Source organism: Brassica napus, chromosome A8 (assembly GCF_020379485.1).
Source record: "Brassica napus cultivar Da-Ae chromosome A8, Da-Ae, whole genome shotgun sequence".
Lineage (NCBI taxonomy): Eukaryota > Viridiplantae > Streptophyta > Magnoliopsida > Brassicales > Brassicaceae > Brassica > Brassica napus.
This window is the reverse complement of record NC_063441.1, coordinates 16,185,281-16,207,949: the sequence shown is the minus strand read 5'-3', so window position 1 is coordinate 16,207,949 and position 22,669 is coordinate 16,185,281. Positions and strand designations below refer to the sequence as shown.

Sequence of the window (22,669 nt, the reverse complement as noted above, 5' to 3'; positions counted from 1 at the left end):
TTCACTGTTAACAAAAAATAGAAATAAAAACTTGATTCTATTTATAAATGTACAACAATGTACCAAAAATATTTTGTTAAGAAGAATATAAATTAAAAGGAATGTACAATTACATATCCCATAATGGAAAAATACATATAGACTTCCTCAGAAAGCACCTATTGTCAGTTGTCAACCCTAGCCAGATAATATATTTTTCAAAAAAGAAAAGAAGAAATATTCCCGCGCAATCACAGGTAATCTTGGTAGACTGGAGGCTATATAAGGAACCCTAGTAAGAGCCAGATACTCCATCTCTCTCCCTACTCTTACTTTTCCCTCACGTTTCTGTTTTCAGATATTAACATCCGTAAGTATTTCATGTTTTTCTATCGATATTTCGTGTACTAATATTCTCTTTATGTCCAATATTTCTTTTGTATCTATCAATAAGAAAATGGCTAAGCTTTTTTACAAAAAAAAAAGAAAAAGAAAATGACTAACTCGTAAAAACTTTTAAATTTTCGGCAGAACTAAAAGGTATGGGAACGAACGGGACAACATGTTCAGGAACGATGAAAGCAACCTCTAATGGAGTCTTCCAAGGAGATGATCCTCTGCATTACGCGTTGCCTCTTCTCATACTCCAAATCTGTATCGTTCTTCTTCTCACTCGTGTTCTTGCTTTTCTCCTCCGCCCTCTCCGGCAACCACGTGTCATCGCCGAGATAGTGGTACATTTCTTATTATTTCATTTATCAAATCTTAATTCGTTTTGGGTTGTAACTAAAAGTCAAAGATGTTACCAGTTTGATATATAGTTCATTTATCTAAGGATTACTAACCCGAGAAAGACTTTTTAAAAACATTGAGCATTATTGCTAATAACTCTACACCAATCAAATCTTGAATTAGTCGTCGGGATATTCAATGAGAATATTCATTTTGATCAGAATATCCATTTTCTTCCGCAGAATTCGCTAACACGTTAAGCTTTGAGTGTGTACTACACACACATTATATTTATAATATCCGCTCCTTGCCTTTCTTTTATACTTCCAATCTTCCACACGTTCCAATAATGTTGAAACATATGATTTCACAACATTGATTAGTCATAAATGCATACTTTTCTTATTTCAAAAAAAAAAAATACTAGATATAGTGATGCATATTTGGTGTTTTAACTTTTAACTATCCAAAAATATACTGATATCCCTTATATATTAAAAGAGAAACATTGTAATAAATGCATTCACACTATAATAGACACGTGGCAGCCTCACAATGATTTGATAATAAATATGTTAACGCGTTCACACTATATTTATAAATGTGTTCACACTATGTACTTTGCGTTTTTTTAATATAAAATTCACATACATAGTTGCAATAAAACTCTTAATTTTTTGGTTCAAATAAAAATAAATAACGAATCAAAATCCAAACTATATATATATATTATTTTATTGTTTATGGATAAAATTGAGTAAAATATTCATTATCCGTTTTGATTTGAACCAAAAAATATGGATATCCGTAACTCTACGAAACAAATCAAATACTAAAATATAATATCCAAAAAAGAAGCAAATCACAAATACCATTTAGGAACATATATCTAATTCGATCTGTTATATGGATTTATATACATATATGTAAAGAATTATATATATATATATATATGTTATATATATTATACTTTATATCACTTTTACAATATTTTTATGAATTAAATTTATTATACTAGGTACTAGAATTTAAAAAATTTAAATAATGTTTTATTTTTGTAATAAAATGTTATTATTAAAATTTTCAATTATTTTTAAAATTTTATTTTATTTTATTTACGGATCAAATCAGATATTCTTTAAAATTCCAAAACATTTCGGATATCCGAGTCACCGAATATCTAGGTGGCTAAAGATCGAATCGACACGAATGCTTCCAAATACCCAGATATTTGATTTGTGCCCACCCCTATTTACAGATACAATTTTATTTTCTTTATATGAAAAAAATGACTAATGGCAAAACCTTTTTTATTTTAAATTAATTTTAGTTTTACTTTTCATTTATTATTTTGAGCAAAACAGTCATTTAATATTAATTAACAATATCTTTATATATTTGTCAACTATTTGTATATACTTTTAACATACACATATATGTGCACCTTGATGTGAGCACATTGTAACTAAGTATTTACCACAATTGAAGTATCTAATTTTTTTGAAAGTTAGAATATTTTTTCTTAATGTTTCTTTCACTACCGACAAAATTGTAGTGAAATGATTTGTCTTAATAGTTTTTTTTTCTTAAATTATTATCTGTTTAAAAACTATAATATGAAACTATTGGTTCGACATGACGACTATCTAAAATTCATAACATGAAAACAAACAAATAATATTAATTTTTTGTTTTTACCGGAAAAAATCAAAAAATCAAACATTTTAACCGAATAAACGAAAATAAATATTAATTTAAAATAATAGTTATATTTTAGAAGATTAAAAACCAAAAAAAAACTTAAAGCCGAACCAATATCCAGATTAAACAGATTTAATGTATTTTTATTAAAAATAACGAAACTAATAATCACATCCCGCGCAAGGCGCGGGTTATTACCTAGTTTAGTATAAATTCATTACTTTGTAATTAACAGTTTCTTATAATTTTCAACCAAAAACAATTTAATAAAAGAATTTTTTTTTTTTTGCAGTTTATAGTTTACAGTAAATACCCAATACAAATGCACGGAAAATGTAAAAATTTTGAAACAATTTTTTTTTTAATGTTGATCTTTCTAAAAGGTTATACAATTATACATTGTTCTTTATTTGTTTGTATATGTGAAAATAGAATGTAATTTTGATTTTGTTGGTTTTGGGTTTTTAGGGTGGAATATTACTTGGTCCATCAGCTCTTGGCAAAAGCTCGAAGTTTCTCAACACAGTCTTCCCAGCAAAGAGTCTGACGGTTCTTGACACACTTGCAAACTTAGGTCTCATCTTCTTCCTCTTCCTCGTTGGCCTCGAGCTTGACCCTAAATCCCTCAAGCGAACAGGAAAGAAAGCTCTCTCCATCGCTCTAGCTGGAATAACTTTCCCTTTCATCCTCGGCATCGGAACTTCTTTTGTTCTCCGTAGCTCCATTGCTGATGGTGTTAGCAAAGCTCCTTTCCTTGTCTTCATGGGGGTTGCTCTCTCCATCACCGCCTTTCCCGTCTTGGCTCGTATTCTCGCTGAGATCAAGCTTCTCACAACTGATATTGGGAAGATAGCTTTGTCCGCTGCTGCTGTTAACGACGTGGCCGCTTGGATTCTACTTGCTCTCGCGGTGGCTCTCTCGGGCGATGGGAACTCTCCTCTCACTTCTTTATGGGTGTTTCTAGCGGGTTCCGGTTTTGTCCTGTTCTGTATCTATGCAGTGCAACCGGGGATCAAGTGGATAGCTAAACGTTGTCCTGAAGGGGAACCAGTTAAAGAACAATACGTGTGTTACACGTTAGGTATTGTTCTTGCTGCTAGCTTTGTCACGGACTTGATTGGGATCCACGCTTTGTTCGGTGCGTTTGTGATCGGTGTTATCTTCCCTAAGGAAGGTAACTTCGCGAACTCTCTTGTTGAGAAAGTTGAGGACCTTGTGTCAGGTCTTTTCTTGCCGCTTTACTTTGTCTCAAGCGGTTTGAAGACCGATGTTGCGACGATACAAGGAGCTCAGTCTTGGGGGCTTTTGGTTTTGGTTATTTTTACTGCTTGTTTTGGTAAGATCGTTGGCACGGTGGGGGTTTCTCTTTACTGTAAAGTTCCACTTGACGAGTCGTTGGCACTCGGTTTCTTGATGAACACGAAAGGTCTTGTCGAGCTCATCGTCCTTAACATTGGTAAAGACAGAGGGGTAAGACACATATTTTTTACAGCAAACTTATTACATAAATTTATATTTTCTACCGCATAGTTTCTGCTGCAACTTACATCGAATTATAACTTTTATTAAAATTCAACGTGTCACCAATTGGAACTATAAACTCTTTTGTATAAATTTTGTGCAATTACCTAATTGTTTTATGTTTCTCCACAGGTTTTGAACGATCAAGTCTTTGCTATAATGGTACTAATGGCGATTTTCACAACGTTCATGACGACTCCTTTGGTTTTAGCTGTTTATAAACCGGGTAAATCCACAACCAAAGGCACTTTCAAGAACCAAACGGTCGAGGAAACGAACCAGTCGAACAAACCGCTCCGTCTCATGTTCTGTTTCCACAGCATAATGAACATTCCCACCATAGTGAACCTCATAGAAGCGTCCCGAGGCACGAACCGTAAAGAAAGCCTATCAGTCTACGCGATGCATCTGATGGAGCTTTCCGAGAGATCATCAGCTATACTAATGGCCCACAAGGTCAGAAAAAACGGTCTCCCTTTCTGGAACAAAGACAAACCTGGAACTAGCTCTTCCGACATGGTGGTGGTTGCATTCGAGGCTTTCAGGAGACTCAGCCGTGTCTCTGTCCGTCCAATGACGGCGATCTCAGCGATATCGACTATACATGAAGACATATGCCGAAGCGCTGAACGCAAAAGCGTCGGTATGGTGATTCTTCCGTTTCACAAGCACGTTAGGCTGGACAGAACATGGGAGACGACTAGGAACGATTACCGTTGGATTAACAAGAAGGTTATGGATGAGTCTCCATGTTCTGTCGCGATTCTTGTCGATCGTGGTCTTGGTGGTACCACTCGTGTCGCGTCTAGCGATTTCTCGTTGGCTATAACGGTTTTATTTTTTGGAGGGAATGATGATCGCGAGGCGTTAGCGTTTGCAGTGCGTATGGCGGAACATCCTGGTATTACGTTAAACGTTGTTCGGTTTATTCCTAGTGAGGAGTTTAAACCGGATAATGTGAAGCTAGAGATAACCGAAGATCAAGTCGGTTCTTGCTCAGGGGAGACCAGATTGACTGATATAGAAGCTATTACCGAACTTAAAGCAAAGATTAAAGAACAAGAAAGCTCTCGTTCTGATTCGGACACCGAATCTCAGATCGTGTATGAAGAGAGAATCGTGAAATGTCAAGAGGGAGTTTGCGAGGCTATCAAAGAATATTCAAGAAGTAATCTTTTCTTGGTGGGGAAGTCGCCGGATGGTTCAGTTGCGTCGGGACTAGACGTGTTAAGAAGCGACACGCCAGAGCTTGGTCCGGTCGGGAACTTGTTAACGTCAAGTGAAAGTGTTTCGACGGTGGCCTCGGTGTTGGTGGTGCAACAGTACGTAGCAAGATGTGATTCTCATGTCGTGGGAGTTTTGAAGAACGTCACGGAGGAAGAGTTGCCGGTTAAGGATACCGAGAGTCCTTAGGGAAGTTTCTCTTTGGGATTCTAAGGTCAAAACATTGACTTTGTATAATAACATCTGTTTCATGTTGTAACAAAAAATTTGAATATATGATTTCTATGTTTCAAAAGAGAAAACGTTTGATTACATATGGTAGGTGTTCGTAACATTTGAATTAAATTAACCAAGAGGAAGTATAATTATAGAGACCGTTACTAGTCAATAATTATTGTTAAAGCATTTTAGGAATTAAATTCAGGTGGATTTTTAATGTGATCATCAATTCATGTTATAATTCGGTAAGAACTTGATGCTAATTGTTTAATGTGTAAGATCCATGTAGGTAGTTTGCCGATGACGAGAGAAAATTAATTCGGAAAGGACGTAAATATTTCATGGAAATAAATTTGAAAATAATTAATTATTATATATAACTGAAGATTAAATTGTAAATTTAGTAACAAAATGCTTTTTTTTAACAAAAAAAAAAGAAGAAGTAACAAAATGCCCCTTAAGACAAAAAGAATCTTAATCACACATTACAATATCGATTTAAAGGTGCAAGTTCAATTTAGTTTTTTTTTTTTTTTGTAACACGCAAGTTCAATTTAGTATAATGTATAAATATTACGGTGAACCAACGATCTACCAGGCACTCCTCCACCCGAATTCTATTCTCATTGGCAGGGATTAATATTGTTTGGTCGTCCACAAAGAAGTGAAACCACGTTTAGATAGAAATTATGGCATCCTAACAATTGATGAAACTCATAGTTATCAAATCGTTTTGACAATTCGTTAATATGACCAATGATTGGGTTGATAAAATTGCTACAAAATCGGGTTACTATTCGCATATATACGCTATTAAAATAGAGTTTTAAATTTATCTACCATTGAAGTTGTCATTTAAGTTTTGGACTGTTTCAAGTTTGTTAGTGTGTTACATAATTTACGGACCATATCCTGTTAGTTACAATTAATTATACAATAAAATTAAAACTAGATAACTTAAATTAAACCAACAATCTATTATATTATAACAACCAAACGAATTATGTTCTATTGAATTATGTTCTATCTACTCTATTAAACTATACCGATTGTATATTTACAATTATATTAGCAATTCAATAACTCTCCTATAGATTAAACTTTGCTCTAAGTTGATTTATAATTTTCTCTTATCAACATCATATAATTTTCTCTATACCGAACATGTATATGTTTGGTTCCTCTTTAACTTACATGCCATTATGAACAGATGACTTAGAGACTTAGAGATACATGTCATTATATAAAAGTCAATAATATAATTTCAAAAGTGCCAAAATATGATATCTATTTATAAAAATCTATTTAAAAAAAATAGAGTATAAGTTAGGAATTACATGTATTATTTATTTAAAAAATATTTGTAACTACTAATTTCGAAAATATAATCCTTATCTACAAGAAAATTACAAAGATATTATTCAGCAAATATTTCAAAAATATAATCCTTATCTACAAGATTCTTAACAAGATATTATTCATACTAACTTGACTTGCACACCAAATAATCGATAACAACATAATACAATTTATTTATCACGAGATTTTCTCATATTTGAAAGTTTATATTTTTTAAAATAAACTAAACAATCACATTAACCATATAATAAAAAATTAGATTTTTTTCTTATACGTTATATTTTAATTTTTTTAAAACGTCTATAAATTACTAAATCTCGGTCGATACACCAAAGATTTATTTAGAAGCTATTGAAATCACCTAGCGAGAATATGGATTTCACAACAAATTTGCTTTCGTAACCTTTACCCCCTTTCTCTTCGTCACAATACCGAAAATGAATAATTTGAAAGTGTCGATTAAAAATCTGAAATGGTAATGTTTTCTTTAGTTCAGTCCATTGTTTTCCTTAACTAGATGTGCCACGTACATAGAAGAATGTATTTTGGCCTAAAAATGATTGCATACCCCAAATCAATACGAATCATCATCAATTTTGTCTAAAACTTTGTTACAATAAAAAATATAGGTTTGGGCAAAAAATCTGAATCCAAAAAATCGTACCAAAGGTAGTAATGAACTTTAATCAAAATTGGTTAGATATCCGAACGGGTTCAAAATTTTGGTATCTAGAGAACCAAAATGGAACCGGATCCGAAACAAAATATTTCGGGTATCCGAATATATTCGAACCATATATATATACTTAAATATATTAATTATTTTAAAATTTAATATTTAAAGAATATACAAAATATATAAGATGTTTTTAAGTTGTCCAAAGTACTTAAAAATATATATAAATAGTTAAAAGTACATGTTTAAAATAGTTAAAGGATACTCAAAATACCAAAATTACTTAAAATATCTATTTATTTCATATCCAAATATTTAAGATAAACCAAATTTTATTTTAAGTTTAAGTATTTTGGCATACATTATTCTAATTTATATGTTATATATTATTTTTATTTTTAGATTTTGAGATATTTAAAGTAAATATGAATTTTATTTTGTTTTTAAAGTTAAAGTAGTTATCCGAATCCAAACTCAAACCAAACCCGCAAAGATTCGAATTAAATCAAACTTGCAAAGATCAGAACAAACCGAACCGAGCCAAATCGAACCAAACCAAATGGTACCCGAGTGTCCACTCCTAAGATTCAAATGTACAAAAAAGTTATTCATAGCAAAGTATACTATTTATAATATTTAAATACAATATATTTTTAAAAAATCACTCCGTGCAGAGCGCGGGTTATCATCTAGTATCTTTTTAAATGAGTGTTGAACCTTTTTTTATATCAAAAGCTTTTGTACAACAAGTGTGACTCTATTTCTGAGATTTTTTTTTAATCTAAAATTGTTTTCAAAACTTAAAAAATCCTCATTAACTTACGTAGATGCAAACCACACAGCCATTGCTGTTTCAAATCGTCCACCACTCTTCCCTCGTAGTGATGAAATACTATTCATATTTTAGTTAGGAAAGTTTGATTGATGAACCATGAACTTTGTACAGTCCTTACTTAATGAAAACTTGTAGCTCTAACCTTTTTTTTGGTTTGATATGAGTCAAATAAGTAAAACCAAGACTCTACTGCCAAGTTCAAGACATGGCTGTTTGGTTACTGGTTCGTATACAACTTTTTATTTTACCATTTACCAAACATTAGCTCGGATTTCACTCAATTGTCTAAGTAGCCTCCGCTTCATGGTCTCAAAGTGGTATTTTGGAATTTTTTTGGGTCAAAACGGTATTTTTGGAAATTTATTAGTATTATTATTTCAATCTTTTTGTAGGATAAGATCTTTGTGAAGTTTCTTATGTTATCTCAAGCTGTTTTTTCATAAACCAAAAGCCGTCTACTTTGAAACCAGTAAGGGACAAACGAGGAGTTAGGCAACTAAACCCCATTGAACTGTTTAAAAGAAAAAAGAATCCTCTTGCTTGACATTTTGCCTTTTGTGCTTTTAATTCATGTGTTAGGAATGAGTTAGTGACAAATATTATTGACTTATACTATTTGTAAAGTAAATATGGGAAAATACGATTTATTTATGGTCCCTTTATTAATTAATTACAAAGTTTTTCGAATGTTTCTTTTATATTATGTGGTAGTCTTACACCGAAAGTAACTAAAACGATAGAGTGAATGATCGCTCTCCATGAACTACATTTATCTTCAAAATACAATAATCATATGAAAATAAACCTGATCCCTTTTCTGTTAACAGCCCAAGTTTTTATTCGTGATTTTAATGTTAGGCTTTAATTAAGATACTTCAAAATCAAAACTACAAATATTTTGGAATAATATCTAATTTCCACAACGAAGAATTAAAAATTTATATATAAAAGGGACTAAATTCAAGGCTTTTGAGACTATCCACCTCAGCCAAAATATTCTCATCCAAAAAAAATTAAAAATAAATATCATTTAGAAGATAATTAACTAACATAAAACTTTTGATATTTCTAGAAATTTCAAATTTGTAACTGCTAATTTATTAATAGAATCATATATCTATATTGAATTATGGTCTATTTGTAATCGTTAGACTTTAAGAGTAAATAAATTATTAATTTATAATATATTTAGTTTATAACTTTATATTGTAGTTATAAATAAAGAGAATAACCGGAAAAGGTGAAGAAACTCATATAAAATTATGTAATTAAAATGGTAAAATGGTGAGTATGATGAGGTGAATCTAAGAAAATTTGTTGTACAAATTATGGTGCTTTCTTCGTCCACTATAATGATTTAAAATAATATATATTCATATAAATAAGTCAATATTTGTTTTTTTTTTTGGTAAGATGTTAAGATTATCATTTTCTGAAAGGTTACACTGATCCAAAGAGATTAGTTTGTGGAGCTAACCAAACGAGGATTATAGTGTTTACTTTGGAAAAAGTAATAGGTTGAACGATAGATGGCGTGCGTGTTTTTTTACATGGAAATCTGCACATATATTAAAATTGTAAGATTTGAATCATAGAGAAAATATAGTGTATATGACTGAAGTTGATCCATTATGAAACAAAAGATGGCTAAAATTCTTCTTTGTCAAAATGCATAGATGTGAATCTTATATGAATAGAGTTCTCAATTGCTTATAGCAGTGTAATAAATTCCGTGTGTAAAGGAAAAAAATGTTATATAAGTGAAAACAAAAATTATGATTTTTTTCTTGTGCCTATAGGCTCTTCGCAATTTGAAGAAGAAAGAACATATTGTGTGAAAATCTTTGGCTCGGTCAAATTTTATCGAGTTGTTTATAAAACTGTTGTTATCTGATTCATGTAAATTTTCAGTGTTGACTTTTTTCTGTGATTTAAATTTTAAAAAAAAGATAAAACTTTCGATAAGTTTTGTAAACTCATAACAAGTATTTAACTTTAGAAAGCATTTACATGTTTCAAACTTATAATATATAGATATATAATGTTTAAAATTATGTATATAAAACCTGTGTAAAATGTGCCTAAATATGTTTCTCTTCTTTAATGTGTTAATCCTACTATATATAACATTATTTTAAAATTTTAAAAAGTTTATGTCACATACAAAAACCATCAATAAAAAAATATAATTCTCCATCTACAACCAGAAAAATGAAAAATTATAAACATATAAATTTAAATTAAGAAAAACTAACATTGGAAAAAAAAATTAATGTAAAAGAAATAAACCGACAAATAATATTATAAAATAAATTTATAAGATACAATCCGCGCGAAGCGCGGAAAAAATCTCTAGTGGTAATTAATAGCAACCTTAGAGGCAAAGCTAGAACGTGGTTTCGTTATTTATTGTACAAGTCATCTAATTTTAACCATATGGACCACACATGAGTGATATTGGGAGTTCGTTTTTAAGGCAATATCTCGAAGAGATATTTTTTCATTCATATTTAAATTTTCGCTTAACACTTTCTTTTTGTGTCATTTAATGTTCACTGCATCATCATATACTCAACTTGTTGTTTTATTAGCCTTCGGCTTTATGCTTTTAGGTTGGATCCAACATAGGCCACCAACCGGTTTAACAGTATTAAATCATTAAACCTTTCAAGAAAGTGAAATTAACTTATTGCTTAGTTTTGCACCAACCCCGCCACATGATCTTAAACCTTTCTTGTCAATCGAATTCATATTTTAGTTGACGAAACGTACGTCAACAACCCATTTAGCAGTCCCCTCAAACTTTTAAAATTCTTTCATTTTATCCAAATAAATTATCTTCACTAACTCAAGTGAATAACTTCTATATAAATGGGGGTGTAAGCGATCTTCAATTTACACAACTCACTAGTCGTCTCTAGCTAACCATGGCATCTCTTGTAGAGAAACAACTCCTTAAGTCCCTCTTCTCATTCTTCTTATTAGTCCTACTCTTTTCCGATACTGTTTTTTCGTCCCGAAAAACATTTGATCAGAGAAAACCTTGCAAACACTTTTCCTTCTACTTTCATGACATCCTCTACGATGGTGACAATGTAGCAAACGCAACCTCAGCCGCTATAGTGAGCCCGCCAGGATTAGGAAACTTCAAGTTCGGTAAGTTTGTGATCTTTGATGGCCCCATAACAATGGACAAGAACTATCTCTCAGAACCTCTAGCTCGCGCACAAGGCTTCTATTTCTATGACATGAAGATGGACTTCAATGCGTGGTTTTGCTACACCTTGGTGTTTAACTCGACGCAACACAAAGGGACATTGAACATAATGGGTGCGGATTTGATGATGGAGCCGACAAGAGATCTATCGGTCGTGGGTGGGACGGGTGATTTCTTCATGGCTCGTGGGATCGCTACCTTCGTGACGGATATATTTCAAGGGGCTAAGTATTTCCGTGTTAAGATGGATGTTAAACTCTATGAATGTTAGTAACTAACTGCATGTGTTTGATTCTTAAAGCTTGTGTGTTGACGCACAGATAAAATGTATTACTAAAAATAAGTGTTTTTGTTCTGTTTTATTTTATAGTTTTTCTGTGTGTTTTCGTTTATGATTTATAATTCTTGATGTTCTTGTCAGAAGACGTAATGAAAAGAATGTTTCAGTATATTGTATAATTTAGTATGAAAGACGAATTAATTAACCCGCTTGAAATAAAAGAAAATGCCCTCTAAGTAAAGATACGTAAAAGAACAACGTACGATACTTGTTGACTGGGAACAAAAAGAATCAATAGTTGAACTTTAATAATACTAACAGAACACATTAGTTAGTAAATTTACGTAAGATTTTGTTTCATAACTGTCGCCATTGACGGACACTATATATTTTGTTTTTATCCTAAGCATCAACAGCTTTTTTGGGGATCAAAAGTATTTTTTCTTAAAACACAAGGAAAAAGGATACAAAAGTTCAGCCTATAACAATCCAAAAAAATAACTCAGAGTACAATGAATCAAACAAACTAAACCAGATTAGTTAACTAGAAAAGGGAAAGTATGGAATGAGTCTTGGCCACTGCGGAATTTACATATAGGCTGCAGCATCCGAGACCGAAGACCGTTACATGGTGAGCCACATGGTGACGCTCTGGCAGCGTCCTTGCTCACTTCGGTCTCTAGTCTGGACCACCTCGGTAGGGCCAGAATACTTGGTTAGAAAAAAAAAAAAAAGTATGGAATGAGTCTGACAGTATTCTGCCTTCAGCAATACTGATGGGTCTATTGTATTAGTCCACTAAACACTACTCTTCACACATATCATTAAAAATCACAAAAAAGACATGGATAACAAATCAGCCAGTGATAACGGTCATTCCACCACCCACATACTAAAATAAAAATTAATTGAATCACCCTACATGGTCTTCAGGTCTTGTGCAGTGGCGAAGCTAGGCTGTAGGATGTAGGGGCAAGTGCACCCGCAATTATTTTAAAATTCGAATATTTTATGTAGAAACATCAAAAATTTGTTAGTTCATGTAGTAAAATGTAGTTTGTGCACCCAGAGCAGGTCATAGAAATTTGTTGGCTAGAAACCAAAAACATAATGGGGCCAATTAGGATCGAACTCATGACCTCTTCAAGCTAACAATAGTTCAATTACCAAGCCGGCTGAAGAAAGTTTTGACAAAAATGTAACCGAATTTTTACTTAATATTTACGTATTTGGCGGCCGGAAGCATGGACTTGGCCCGCTTCTATTTAAGGCCGGCTCTGTGTGCATCCATACTTTCCCACGTTCCATCCCTTTTATATGCACTTTTTATTTTTATTACCAAAGGTGTACCCATGAATTAAATGGTCTAGCTGGCCCCTGGTCTTGTGCTGTGAAAACATAACCAAACAGCATGCCCATTTCAAATATACTAGCTAATTTTTATTGAAACGCAGCTAACGCATATCTCTATCCTATACGATCCACTAGTCCAGCCCTTATTCGGATCCCCATCTGTATATGCGGTTCTAAACCTTTTTTCGATTGTTCAGAAAGTCCATACCAAAATGTAAGATGGAAATTACCTGTACAAAAACATTTTTTCTGAGTGAGTTCATATCAACTATCTAACAATATATGTAAAAACAAATACCAATCTATAAAAATATATATATTTATATTTTTTTACTTCAGACCAAAATTCATACAAATCTTTGGCGTCCGTGAAAACTTGTACTTTGGTCACTTAAATCGTGCATAATAACCATGATGATCAAAACTCATTGCGAAAAGATTCGAACTTTAATACCTTAATAATTTTATAGTAAATATTTCAACCACTAGACCATCCTGAATTAATTGAAATGTTTTTTTCGTGAAACATACATTTATTTGATAGACACATATCGTAATTTTGATATGAACATAATTTTAGGTTACCAAAATTCCGCCTTTCTCTCTTTTCAGAAAAATGTTTCCGCCTTTCTATTTTACAAATCATAATGGAGTCCAGCTACAAATTACAACCCCAATCCGAACTATTAATGCATTAATGCATAATCACCATGCCAGGCATGGGATCAAATTCTTCTTAATCTTTTTTTTGTGATAAAATTCGATCCTGTGTTTTATTTTCTATAACAATGAAAATATAAAGATCGGCTATATAATTGCAACAATAAACTTTCTTATACATTATATATATATATATATATATATATATATTTCATATATAAGTATATAACTTTTTTTTTGATGAATAAGTATATAACTTATAAACACACACTATTAGTACTTGATTTTGGGCTATCATAACATAAAGTATTATGCAACTAAATAATGATTGAAAAATAGAAAATGATTAAATGAATAAAAGTAGTTGCTTTGAAGATGCATATATTGATATATGTATAAAAGTAGTTAACTTTTCATATAAACTGCATATATAAGTCTGTACATGTATATAATGTAATCTAATGTATTTTATTTATCAACTTCTTTGAATATGTATTCTTTTCTTGAATGAAGTTAAATCTCTTCACTTAAAAAATATTTGTACATAAGATGTGATTTTGTCTAAAAGTGTGTGATATACTTAAGAAAAAATGATTGACAACTACACGAACTGTATGTCCCACATAGAAATATTCCGAATTATTATGTGTTATGTTGCTAGCATCATAACCATCATTCTAACTAAAAGTGTGCCGGATTTGAAATTCAACAACTTCTAATGATGTTTTCACATTTTATCACATGTTTCGGTTGTATAACATTATATTTGAATGTTTGATTTATGAATTTATTTTGTTTTGATCTTTGGTATGTGTGTTTTGGTTTGTTTCTAAAAGTCTGATTGACAAATTTCTCATCAGATGTTGCTAGATTTCAAATCTGACAAACTTTTAAACTATTAGAATAATTTTTATGGTGTTAACAGTATAACACATAATAGATTAAAGATATTGTTATGTGAATCATATAGTTTATGTAATTTTATATATTACCTTTGTCCAAATATGTAATCATGTAGTGACGAATAGTTCTTGTAGTTGACAATTATTTTTTCCTAAAATTAAACTAAACCCTTAGTAGGGAAAGCTTCTAATAATCACTTAATATAATGATAAATCATACCTGTAAGGATTTGTATAGCTACCATTCCCACAGCCTCCCAGTGAGTCAATACGATTATGGACCTATTTGTCGATGTAACTGAAAGAGTAATTCATCGAAATCTGTTGAGTGTGGAGGGTTTGTGTTGTTGCATTTGAATCCTGAATGTTGTACATGGAGCTTGTTCTTGGTGTGAACAAAATGATTTTATTGACTATTACATGTTTTATCCGTATTAAATATCTAATATTCAGTTAGTACTCACACATACATACTACCTCATCTCTTATAATAACTCAACTCGAATCTATGATTTATTATCTGGTTATAATGCACATTCATAATAAAGATACAAAATCATTTGCTGGCTATTATTTTATAATCCCGATAATCTATCTATTATTCGGTATACTATGCATTCATTAAGATTGTTGCAGCTATTGTAATAACACAAGACCAACCGATAATGTACATAATACAAGATTAATTTTGTAATATCCGCTTAACACGGGGTACTCTAACTCTTATAATAACTCAACTTAAATTCATGATGTAATATCCAATTATAATACGCAATCATAATACATGTAAAAATTATTTTTAGCTATTACTATTATAATTCGGATAATCTATGCATTATCTGATTGTAATACATATATTACTGTAGCAATTGTAATAACACAATACCAAATTAAAAATAAATATATTTAATATCATTTAAATTAAGTTATATACTATTTTAAAATTCATAATTATTTTAATTTCAAAATTTTAGAAATTGTAACATAATTGAATTATTATTTTTTAATTTTATTTTAACTAAATCATTAAAGTATATTTATATATTTATATTATTATTTTTAAACAAATAAAAATTATTTATTTAGCAAATATTTTGTAAATATATTATTTCAAGGCATGGTGGTGCGAATAGACACGATAAATGTGTACATGGGCATGATTATCTTCTAAGTGATATACTGTGCCAACTACCCACATTAAAAAGCGATCAGAATTTGATTACCCTTGAAAAGTAACTTCACCGTCAAATGATCGATGAAAGAAACGGTAGAAACAATGTTTTACCGTCACGTTCACTATATAAATCAAGGCGATGACAAGTGCTTTTTCATCAACCAAAACAAACAAACAAACAAAAACGAGTCGAAGCTTTATAGAGAGAGAGAGAGAGATAGGGGAAAATGGCGACGTCAGGAACATACGTGACCGAGGTTCCGTTAAAAGGGACGGTGGAGAAACACTACAAGAAGTGGAGGAGCGAGAACCATGCCTTCCCGGAAGCCATAGGCCACCACATCCAAAATGTCATCATTCACGACGGCGAATGGGACTCTCACGGGGCCATCAAGACTTGGAACTACACATGCGGTATTACTTATACCTTTTAATTCTGTCTGTATATTCCAAACTCTATACACACTACTGAGTTAAACTATAGTCTATAGCTATGTATGGAACTAAGGTATTGGTAGTAGTAGTAGTAGTACTACTATATACTGCCTTATGAATTATGATTACTATTTATGGTTATATAAGAAACTAAATAAAATATAGTTGTTCCGATATGTCACAAGTAGGTCGACTCTGGAGAATACGTATGAACACATGTACTTACGTATAAATATTTCCAATTCCCTCGCTTTTTGCATTTGTATTGATATATTTATGAAAGAAACTTAAAAAAACAATTCTATAGAATCAAGACAGAATTAGAAAAGTATATATATACATTTATGTCTGCAAACAAATGCAAACATGCTTTTGCCTCAAGTGTTTGTGTTTACTATTAACTAAATGTAAGCAAACAATCGATATGTACCATAGTCCTGAGTTATGACTTAATTCAATCAAACTGGATTGGTTGATGCAGTTAGTAACGTATCATTGTGAATTTTGATGTCAAATAGTTTAAGTTTGATTTGTTATTCTTGCCCCCAACAACATATTTATACTTAGAATTAGCAATTTAGTATGAGTCATGACTAGTCGGATGTTGCAAATATTATTGCATCATTACACCGGCAAATATGTATATGATAATGTGTGTTCATGTATAAAGATGGGAAGCCAGAGGTATTCAAGGAAAGGAGAGAGATAGACGATGAGAAGAAAACGGTGACATTTAGAGGACTTGAAGGTCACGTGATGGAACAACTCAAGGTGTATGACGTCACCCTGGAGTTTATCCCCAAGTCGGAGGATGGTTGCGTCTGCAAAATTACTATGATATGGGAGAAGCGTAACGATGAGTTCCCCGAACCAAGCAACTACATCAAATTCGTCAAGAGCATGGTTGCTGACATGGACGACCATGTTCTCAAAGCTTAATCATCATCATCATCGTCATCACAATCCACCATCACCAATCCACCATCACAATCACCGTCACCATGATCAATATCATCTCCATTACGAAATACTTATTAATATGCTTTTCAATTCAATAAATGTGGTCTTGTGGAGTTTATTTCTTTGTAAGATCATGCTTTGATATGTTCTTGTGGTCATCGACCGATTGGATATGTTCTTGTTCACTACTTATCAATATATTTCCAGTGTTTACAATTTTCGTATATAAAATATATGGATTAGTAGATATTTTTTTTTTTTTTGAACAAAGGATTAGTAGATATCTAGTTGTGCACCATGAAACATTTTACTTTGGTTCGAAAATATGCTAATTTGTATAATAAACATTTTTTTGTGATTATCAGTTAAGTAAAGTTAAAACAATAATTCAATAGATTCAAAAAATTTAAAAACTTTTAAATTTAATTATTATTAAATAATAAAAAATGATCCAAACCATTTGTTTTCGTGAAAAGGATGTAGTATATAACCGCTCGATTTACATGTTAAACGATGTAAATCCCGTCTGCATCTCTCTTCTATCTCGGTAAACATTCCTGCATTTCTTCTTTAGTTTTTCATATATTATTTGATTGTTCACCAAGCTTGTATTCAGTGTCGTCACTCAACTGAATTCGTCTAGCTGGCTAGTACATGCAATATATCAACGATGGTGAATGTCCACACCGATATAAGTGTTTTTTTTTTGTTCACCACCGATTTAATATAACATTAAAAAATAGTACCAAACTATATCGCTATTATATTGTCGACACAACTTGTCGTTCCCAATAAAATTTGTTCCCTTGAAATATAATCACTTTTTATTTTCGATTATTTTCCATAGACCCAAACAGCAACAGCATGGAGAACCGATAAAGTACGGCCAATAGTTTTCTCCCCTTGTTATTACTTATTAATGCATCGCGACATTAGATTTGAGAGGATGAGATTAGTGAGCTGTGAAACATGTGACTAAATCTTACTAACATTTGTTTTGTGTCGGATCAGACTAAATACGGAATGGGCCTAATAATGAACTATCCTAGTTACTGAACAAGTCTAGATCCAAGGTAATCTTTCACACCAGAGTTGTTGTTAGCCGGTAAGCTTTCCACTCCCATTCTTCTTCATCTTCTTCTTCGTCTGTTGAGTTCGTGTTGAATCTAGTTTTAGTTTTTGCCTGTCATTGTTTAAGACATTGTCAATTATCTCTAACCAAGCGAAATCAATTCGATCGTCGCTTGATTTTCTTGATCTGTCGATTAACCTATGGAGTGATTAGTATCCCCATGAACATTATAATTATTGAAAAGTTAGTTTCACTCGAAACAGGACTTAGAGCACCCACGTCAAAAATATATTGATGGATCTCTTAAGATTATATTAATGTATAAGACAAAAGAAAGAGGCGAGGGGTAGAAAAATGATGGAGACAAAGTGGAAAGAGGTTTTTATACGAGAGACCCAAATAAATATATAAGAGATTCTTGACATTTTCTCTTTTACTGATTCTATTTTTTTTCAATCATTTTATAATTTAATTATAAATAATAAAATAAATAGCATTAATATTTTACGTATAAAAAAACTTTCTTTAGTGTGTTCCAAAAAAGAAACTCTTCTTAGATACTTTAAGGATGATTAAGCTAATGTGTTTTTTTAAGACGTTGACTTTCGACCGTAAGCAGTTTGAAACCTATTATGTATTTTCTTTCTGCAGGCAAAACTTTTTCTCAGAGATGGCGTTTTCTGGACTGTCACGAGGGTTACTGAAATCATCTTTTACTATGCATTACATCAATCCTTTACCTAAGTATCATCAACGAAATCATAACTAGAAAGTATGGAGTAAAGGAAGAGAACGGCATCAAGAGAACTCTCTTGGTGCTGACTGTAATGACAGATTAGTTGCTGGAATGTCTTCGGTTATTGAGGTAAAACCTAAGAAGCATGATGACAAAGAGAAGAGTGGTGCTGGTGTTAAGGAAGCTTCTTGGATAGATTTGTATTTGCCAGAAGAAGCTAGAGGTTATGCAAAGCTTGCTCGATTGGATAAACCAATTGGAACTTGGTTGTTTGCTTGGTCTTATATGTGGTAAGTTTTTTAGATAATGTAGCTTAGAATACATTTCACTTTTGAGATTCAATTCAATCAGGAGATAAAGAAAACTGTGAGTTATAATTACTGAAGGGGAGACTTCTAAAATTTGGATTATTTTTTGTGTGTTTATTACAAGTTTGTATTGAAAATTTGAAACCTCTTCTAGAAATATTTATTTTATTTTAACAATTAGTGTTTCAAAAAAAAATTAACAATTAACAATTGAATTAGCATAAATCAGTTTAAGACGTTATTATATAATATAACCTAATCCTACAAAATAATAAATTATAAATTAAATAATATGAATAAAAAGAACCATATATAATCATTTTTTATTGTGGATCTTGTTCCAGAATTAAGTAAACAGTTCAAAATTCTGAATTTCCACCATTTTTGTATTAGGTCTATTGCGTTGGCTGCTGATCCTGGAAGCCTTCCAAGTTTTGAAATGATGGCTCTATTCGGTTGCAAAGCACTAGTACTTAGAGGTCCTGCTTGTACTATAAATGATCTGTTTGATCGGGACATTGATAGAAAGGTTAGTTTGTTTTTGCGGTATAATGATATGTCAAATTTATATCCCTTTAGAATGCTCGTTTAAAAACAATATGACGATGGCGGGAAAAGTGTTTCTGCTTTCACATCTGGAAGTGCTATGATACTGTGTGTCATCAATCGATCAAGCAATTCTAGTAACTTTGGTAATAGTTTGTCTGCATGTACTGAATACTTTGTCCAGAAGACAAAAATACTTTTGATATTATATGCATGAAGGTAGAATATGTGTTTTCTTATATGGTGCCTGAGAGATTGCTTTCTGATCAGGTTGAACGTACAAGACTAAGACCTCTAGCGAGTGGTCTTTTTACACCATTTCAAGGGATTCAGTTTCTTGGGCTACAGTTGCTTTTATTGTTAGGGATTCTTCTCCAACTTAACAACTACAGGTTTGTTTGGTTTATATGCAAGTGTTTGTTTAAATTCACAAACACAAATCACTCACCAGTAACCAAACGACATGTAATCAAGTTCTGTACAGGGATAATGTCATGCCTTGGCTTAATTAGTTTTGTGCTTAATTTATTAACTCCAGCCTTATATTCTGCAGCCGTGTATTAGGAGCCTTATCTTTGTTACTAAACTTCTCCTACCCACTTATGACGAGGTTTACACATTGGGTAAAAATGCTTTTCAATGTTTAATACTATGCTTTCTTCTTTGTCTTTTTTTTTTCTGATAGTTTTCTGTTATTGTTATTTTAGCCTCAAGCATTTTTAGGTTTCACCATAAACTGGGGAGCACTATTAGGATAAGCTGCAGTTAAAGGAAGCTTAGAACCAGCTGTTTGTACTCCCTCTTTATCTCTCAGCAGTCTGCTGGACCATTGTTTATGATACTATTTATGCACATCAGGTATAGTTCTTAGTGTAGTTTTGAATTATTATGGAGGGATTTTGCTTGAAACTAAGTTTCTACAGGACAAAGAAGATGATTTGAAGGTTGGTGTCAACAGCTCTTACATTTGGTGATAATACAAAGCTGAGGCTAACTGGATTTAGAACATCATCCGCACTCAATGAACTTTACAAGGAATCTTTTGTGATACTTAACTCCATTTACATTATTTTTTAATATTTTTCTCGTTCTAATGACTTACGCATCACTGGGCGCTGCTTCAGGACAACTAGGATGGCAAATAGGGACAGAAGATTTCTCATCTCGTTTTGAATGCAGTAGAAAGTATGTTAACAACTTAGGCTTCCTTCTTTTGTCTTGGGATCTGGTTTTTGATATTTCCACAGGTTTGTGTCCAACAAATGGTTTGGTGCTATTATATCTAGTGGTGTTTTACTTGGAAGAACGTTTCAGTAGATATCTCTCTCTCTGGTAAGGAATGCTGATGAAGATGTTCTTGGGGTAAGAGTAACCTATTCCTATATATGAAGAATGGAAGTAGACTCTCGAGACGTCGCTACCAAGTAAAAAGTCTCCTTCAGGATTTCACAAGCTGAAGGAGAAACCATTGTCAGATTAGCTGAAACCTGACTTCTTCTCATTAGTTTCTGGTACTGTTGTTGTCATGCCTTTTGTTTACAAGGAGGTTTGTTGGGGAAAACGGCATATTCATGCCCGAACTAGGGGTTGCTGAGAGAATACATACCTCAACTTTTACTGCAAGTCGAAACATACCTACACTAATCAAAAATTTAAAATTCATGCCTGAACTATGGGTTGATAAAAAAATACATATCCCAACTCTTATTGCATGCCAAAACATACCTTAACTAATCAAAAATTTGAAATTTATGCCTAGTCTTTAGAAGTCAACGCTAATTTCAATCTATACTATTATTTTTGAAATAATTTTATAGCAACGGAGCTCTCACGTTAAAAAACAGAGTGGCTAAAGTTTATGTTATCCTTAATGAATTTTTATATATATTCTATTATATAATAATAAAAAAATTATATTAAAAATCTTATATATTTTTAAAAAATTATGATGATTCTTATATATTGTGTTGTTATCTTAAAATAATAGTTTACTATTGTAAAAGTAAAAAAAATTAAGAGACATGATTTTTGCAATATTATATTTTCTTAAAAATATATGATAATTCTTATATATTGTGTTGTTATCTTGAAATAATATTTTACTATTTTGAAAGTTAAAATTTAAGATAAAAATAATATCTAAGTAAATATTAATGGAGCAATATATTTGTATAAGGATATTTTCTAAGAAGTGATTTTAAGATATATTTGTATATATAAGAATTATCTTTTTTTTTAAATATAATATTGTAAAAAATAACTTCTTTTAATTTTTTTACTTTTATAATAGTAAAATATTATTTTAAGATAACAACATAATATATAAGAATCATCATAATTATTTTTAAAAAATATATAAGATTTTTAAAATAAAATTCATTTTATTTAAAAATTCATTAAGGGTAACATAGAATTTAGTCAATCTAATTTTTAACGTGAGAGCTCTGTTGCGAAAAATTACTTCGCAAATAAAATTCATTTTATTATATAATAGAATATATATAAAAATTTATTAGGGGTAACATAGATTTTAGCTACTCTAATTTTTAACGGGAGAGCTCCGTTGCGAAAATTTACTTCGCAAATAATAGTATAGATTGAAATTGGCGTTGACTTCTAAAGACTAGGCATAAATTTCAAATTTTTGATTAGTTAAGGTATGTTTTGGCATGCAATAAGAGTTGGGGTATGTATTTTTTTATCGATCCATAATTCAGGCATGAATTTTAAATTGTTGATTAGTGTAGGTATGTTTTGACTTGCAGTAAAAGTTGAGGTAT

The 22,669-nt window shown here is 31.5% G+C and overlaps 3 protein-coding genes and 1 pseudogene across 3 annotated transcripts; all 4 read left to right on the top strand.

Moving 5' to 3' along the window:
- Positions 1-264: 264 nt before the first annotated feature.
- LOC106359858 (cation/H(+) antiporter 17-like) lies at positions 265-5,471 on the top strand. The gene is made up of 4 exons (XM_048737821.1): positions 265-349; positions 511-713; positions 2,881-3,882; positions 4,066-5,471. The coding sequence occupies exons 2-4, from the start codon at positions 522-524 to the stop codon at positions 5,344-5,346; spliced, it is 2,475 nt and encodes an 824-aa protein (XP_048593778.1). The 5' UTR covers positions 265-349; positions 511-521; the 3' UTR covers positions 5,347-5,471.
- Positions 5,472-11,069: 5,598 nt separating this feature from the next.
- On the top strand, positions 11,070-11,912 carry LOC106359859 (dirigent protein 6). Its single transcript, XM_013799483.3, has one exon. It carries the CDS (start codon positions 11,174-11,176, stop codon positions 11,732-11,734), a length of 561 nt encoding a protein of 186 aa, XP_013654937.2. The 5' UTR covers positions 11,070-11,173; the 3' UTR covers positions 11,735-11,912.
- Positions 11,913-15,978: 4,066 nt separating this feature from the next.
- Positions 15,979-17,443, top strand: LOC106359860 (MLP-like protein 328). The gene is made up of 2 exons (XM_013799484.3): positions 15,979-16,246; positions 16,938-17,443. Exons 1-2 carry the CDS (start codon positions 16,060-16,062, stop codon positions 17,204-17,206), a joined length of 456 nt encoding a protein of 151 aa, XP_013654938.2. The 5' UTR covers positions 15,979-16,059; the 3' UTR covers positions 17,207-17,443.
- Positions 17,444-17,995: 552 nt separating this feature from the next.
- Positions 17,996-21,564, top strand: LOC106454077 (annotated as a pseudogene).
- The last annotated feature ends 1,105 nt before the right edge of the window (positions 21,565-22,669 follow it).

What these genes read in the sequence shown, in the direction of transcription:
- LOC106359858 (XM_048737821.1), top strand. Translation starts at nt 522, where the DNA reads ATGGGAACGAACGGGACAACATGTTCAGGAACGATGAAAGCAACCTCT. An exon ending in GTGTCATCGCCGAGATAGTG is followed by an intron (nt 714 to 2,880) that starts GTACATTTCTTA and finishes TTGGGTTTTTAG; the next exon opens with GGTGGAATATTACTTGGTCC. An exon ending in ACATTGGTAAAGACAGAGGG is followed by an intron (nt 3,883 to 4,065) that starts GTAAGACACATA and finishes GTTTCTCCACAG; the next exon opens with GTTTTGAACGATCAAGTCTT.
- LOC106359859 (XM_013799483.3), top strand. Translation starts at nt 11,174, where the DNA reads ATGGCATCTCTTGTAGAGAAACAACTCCTTAAGTCCCTCTTCTCATTC.
- LOC106359860 (XM_013799484.3), top strand. Translation starts at nt 16,060, where the DNA reads ATGGCGACGTCAGGAACATACGTGACCGAGGTTCCGTTAAAAGGGACG. An exon ending in GACTTGGAACTACACATGCG is followed by an intron (nt 16,247 to 16,937) that starts GTATTACTTATA and finishes TCATGTATAAAG; the next exon opens with ATGGGAAGCCAGAGGTATTC.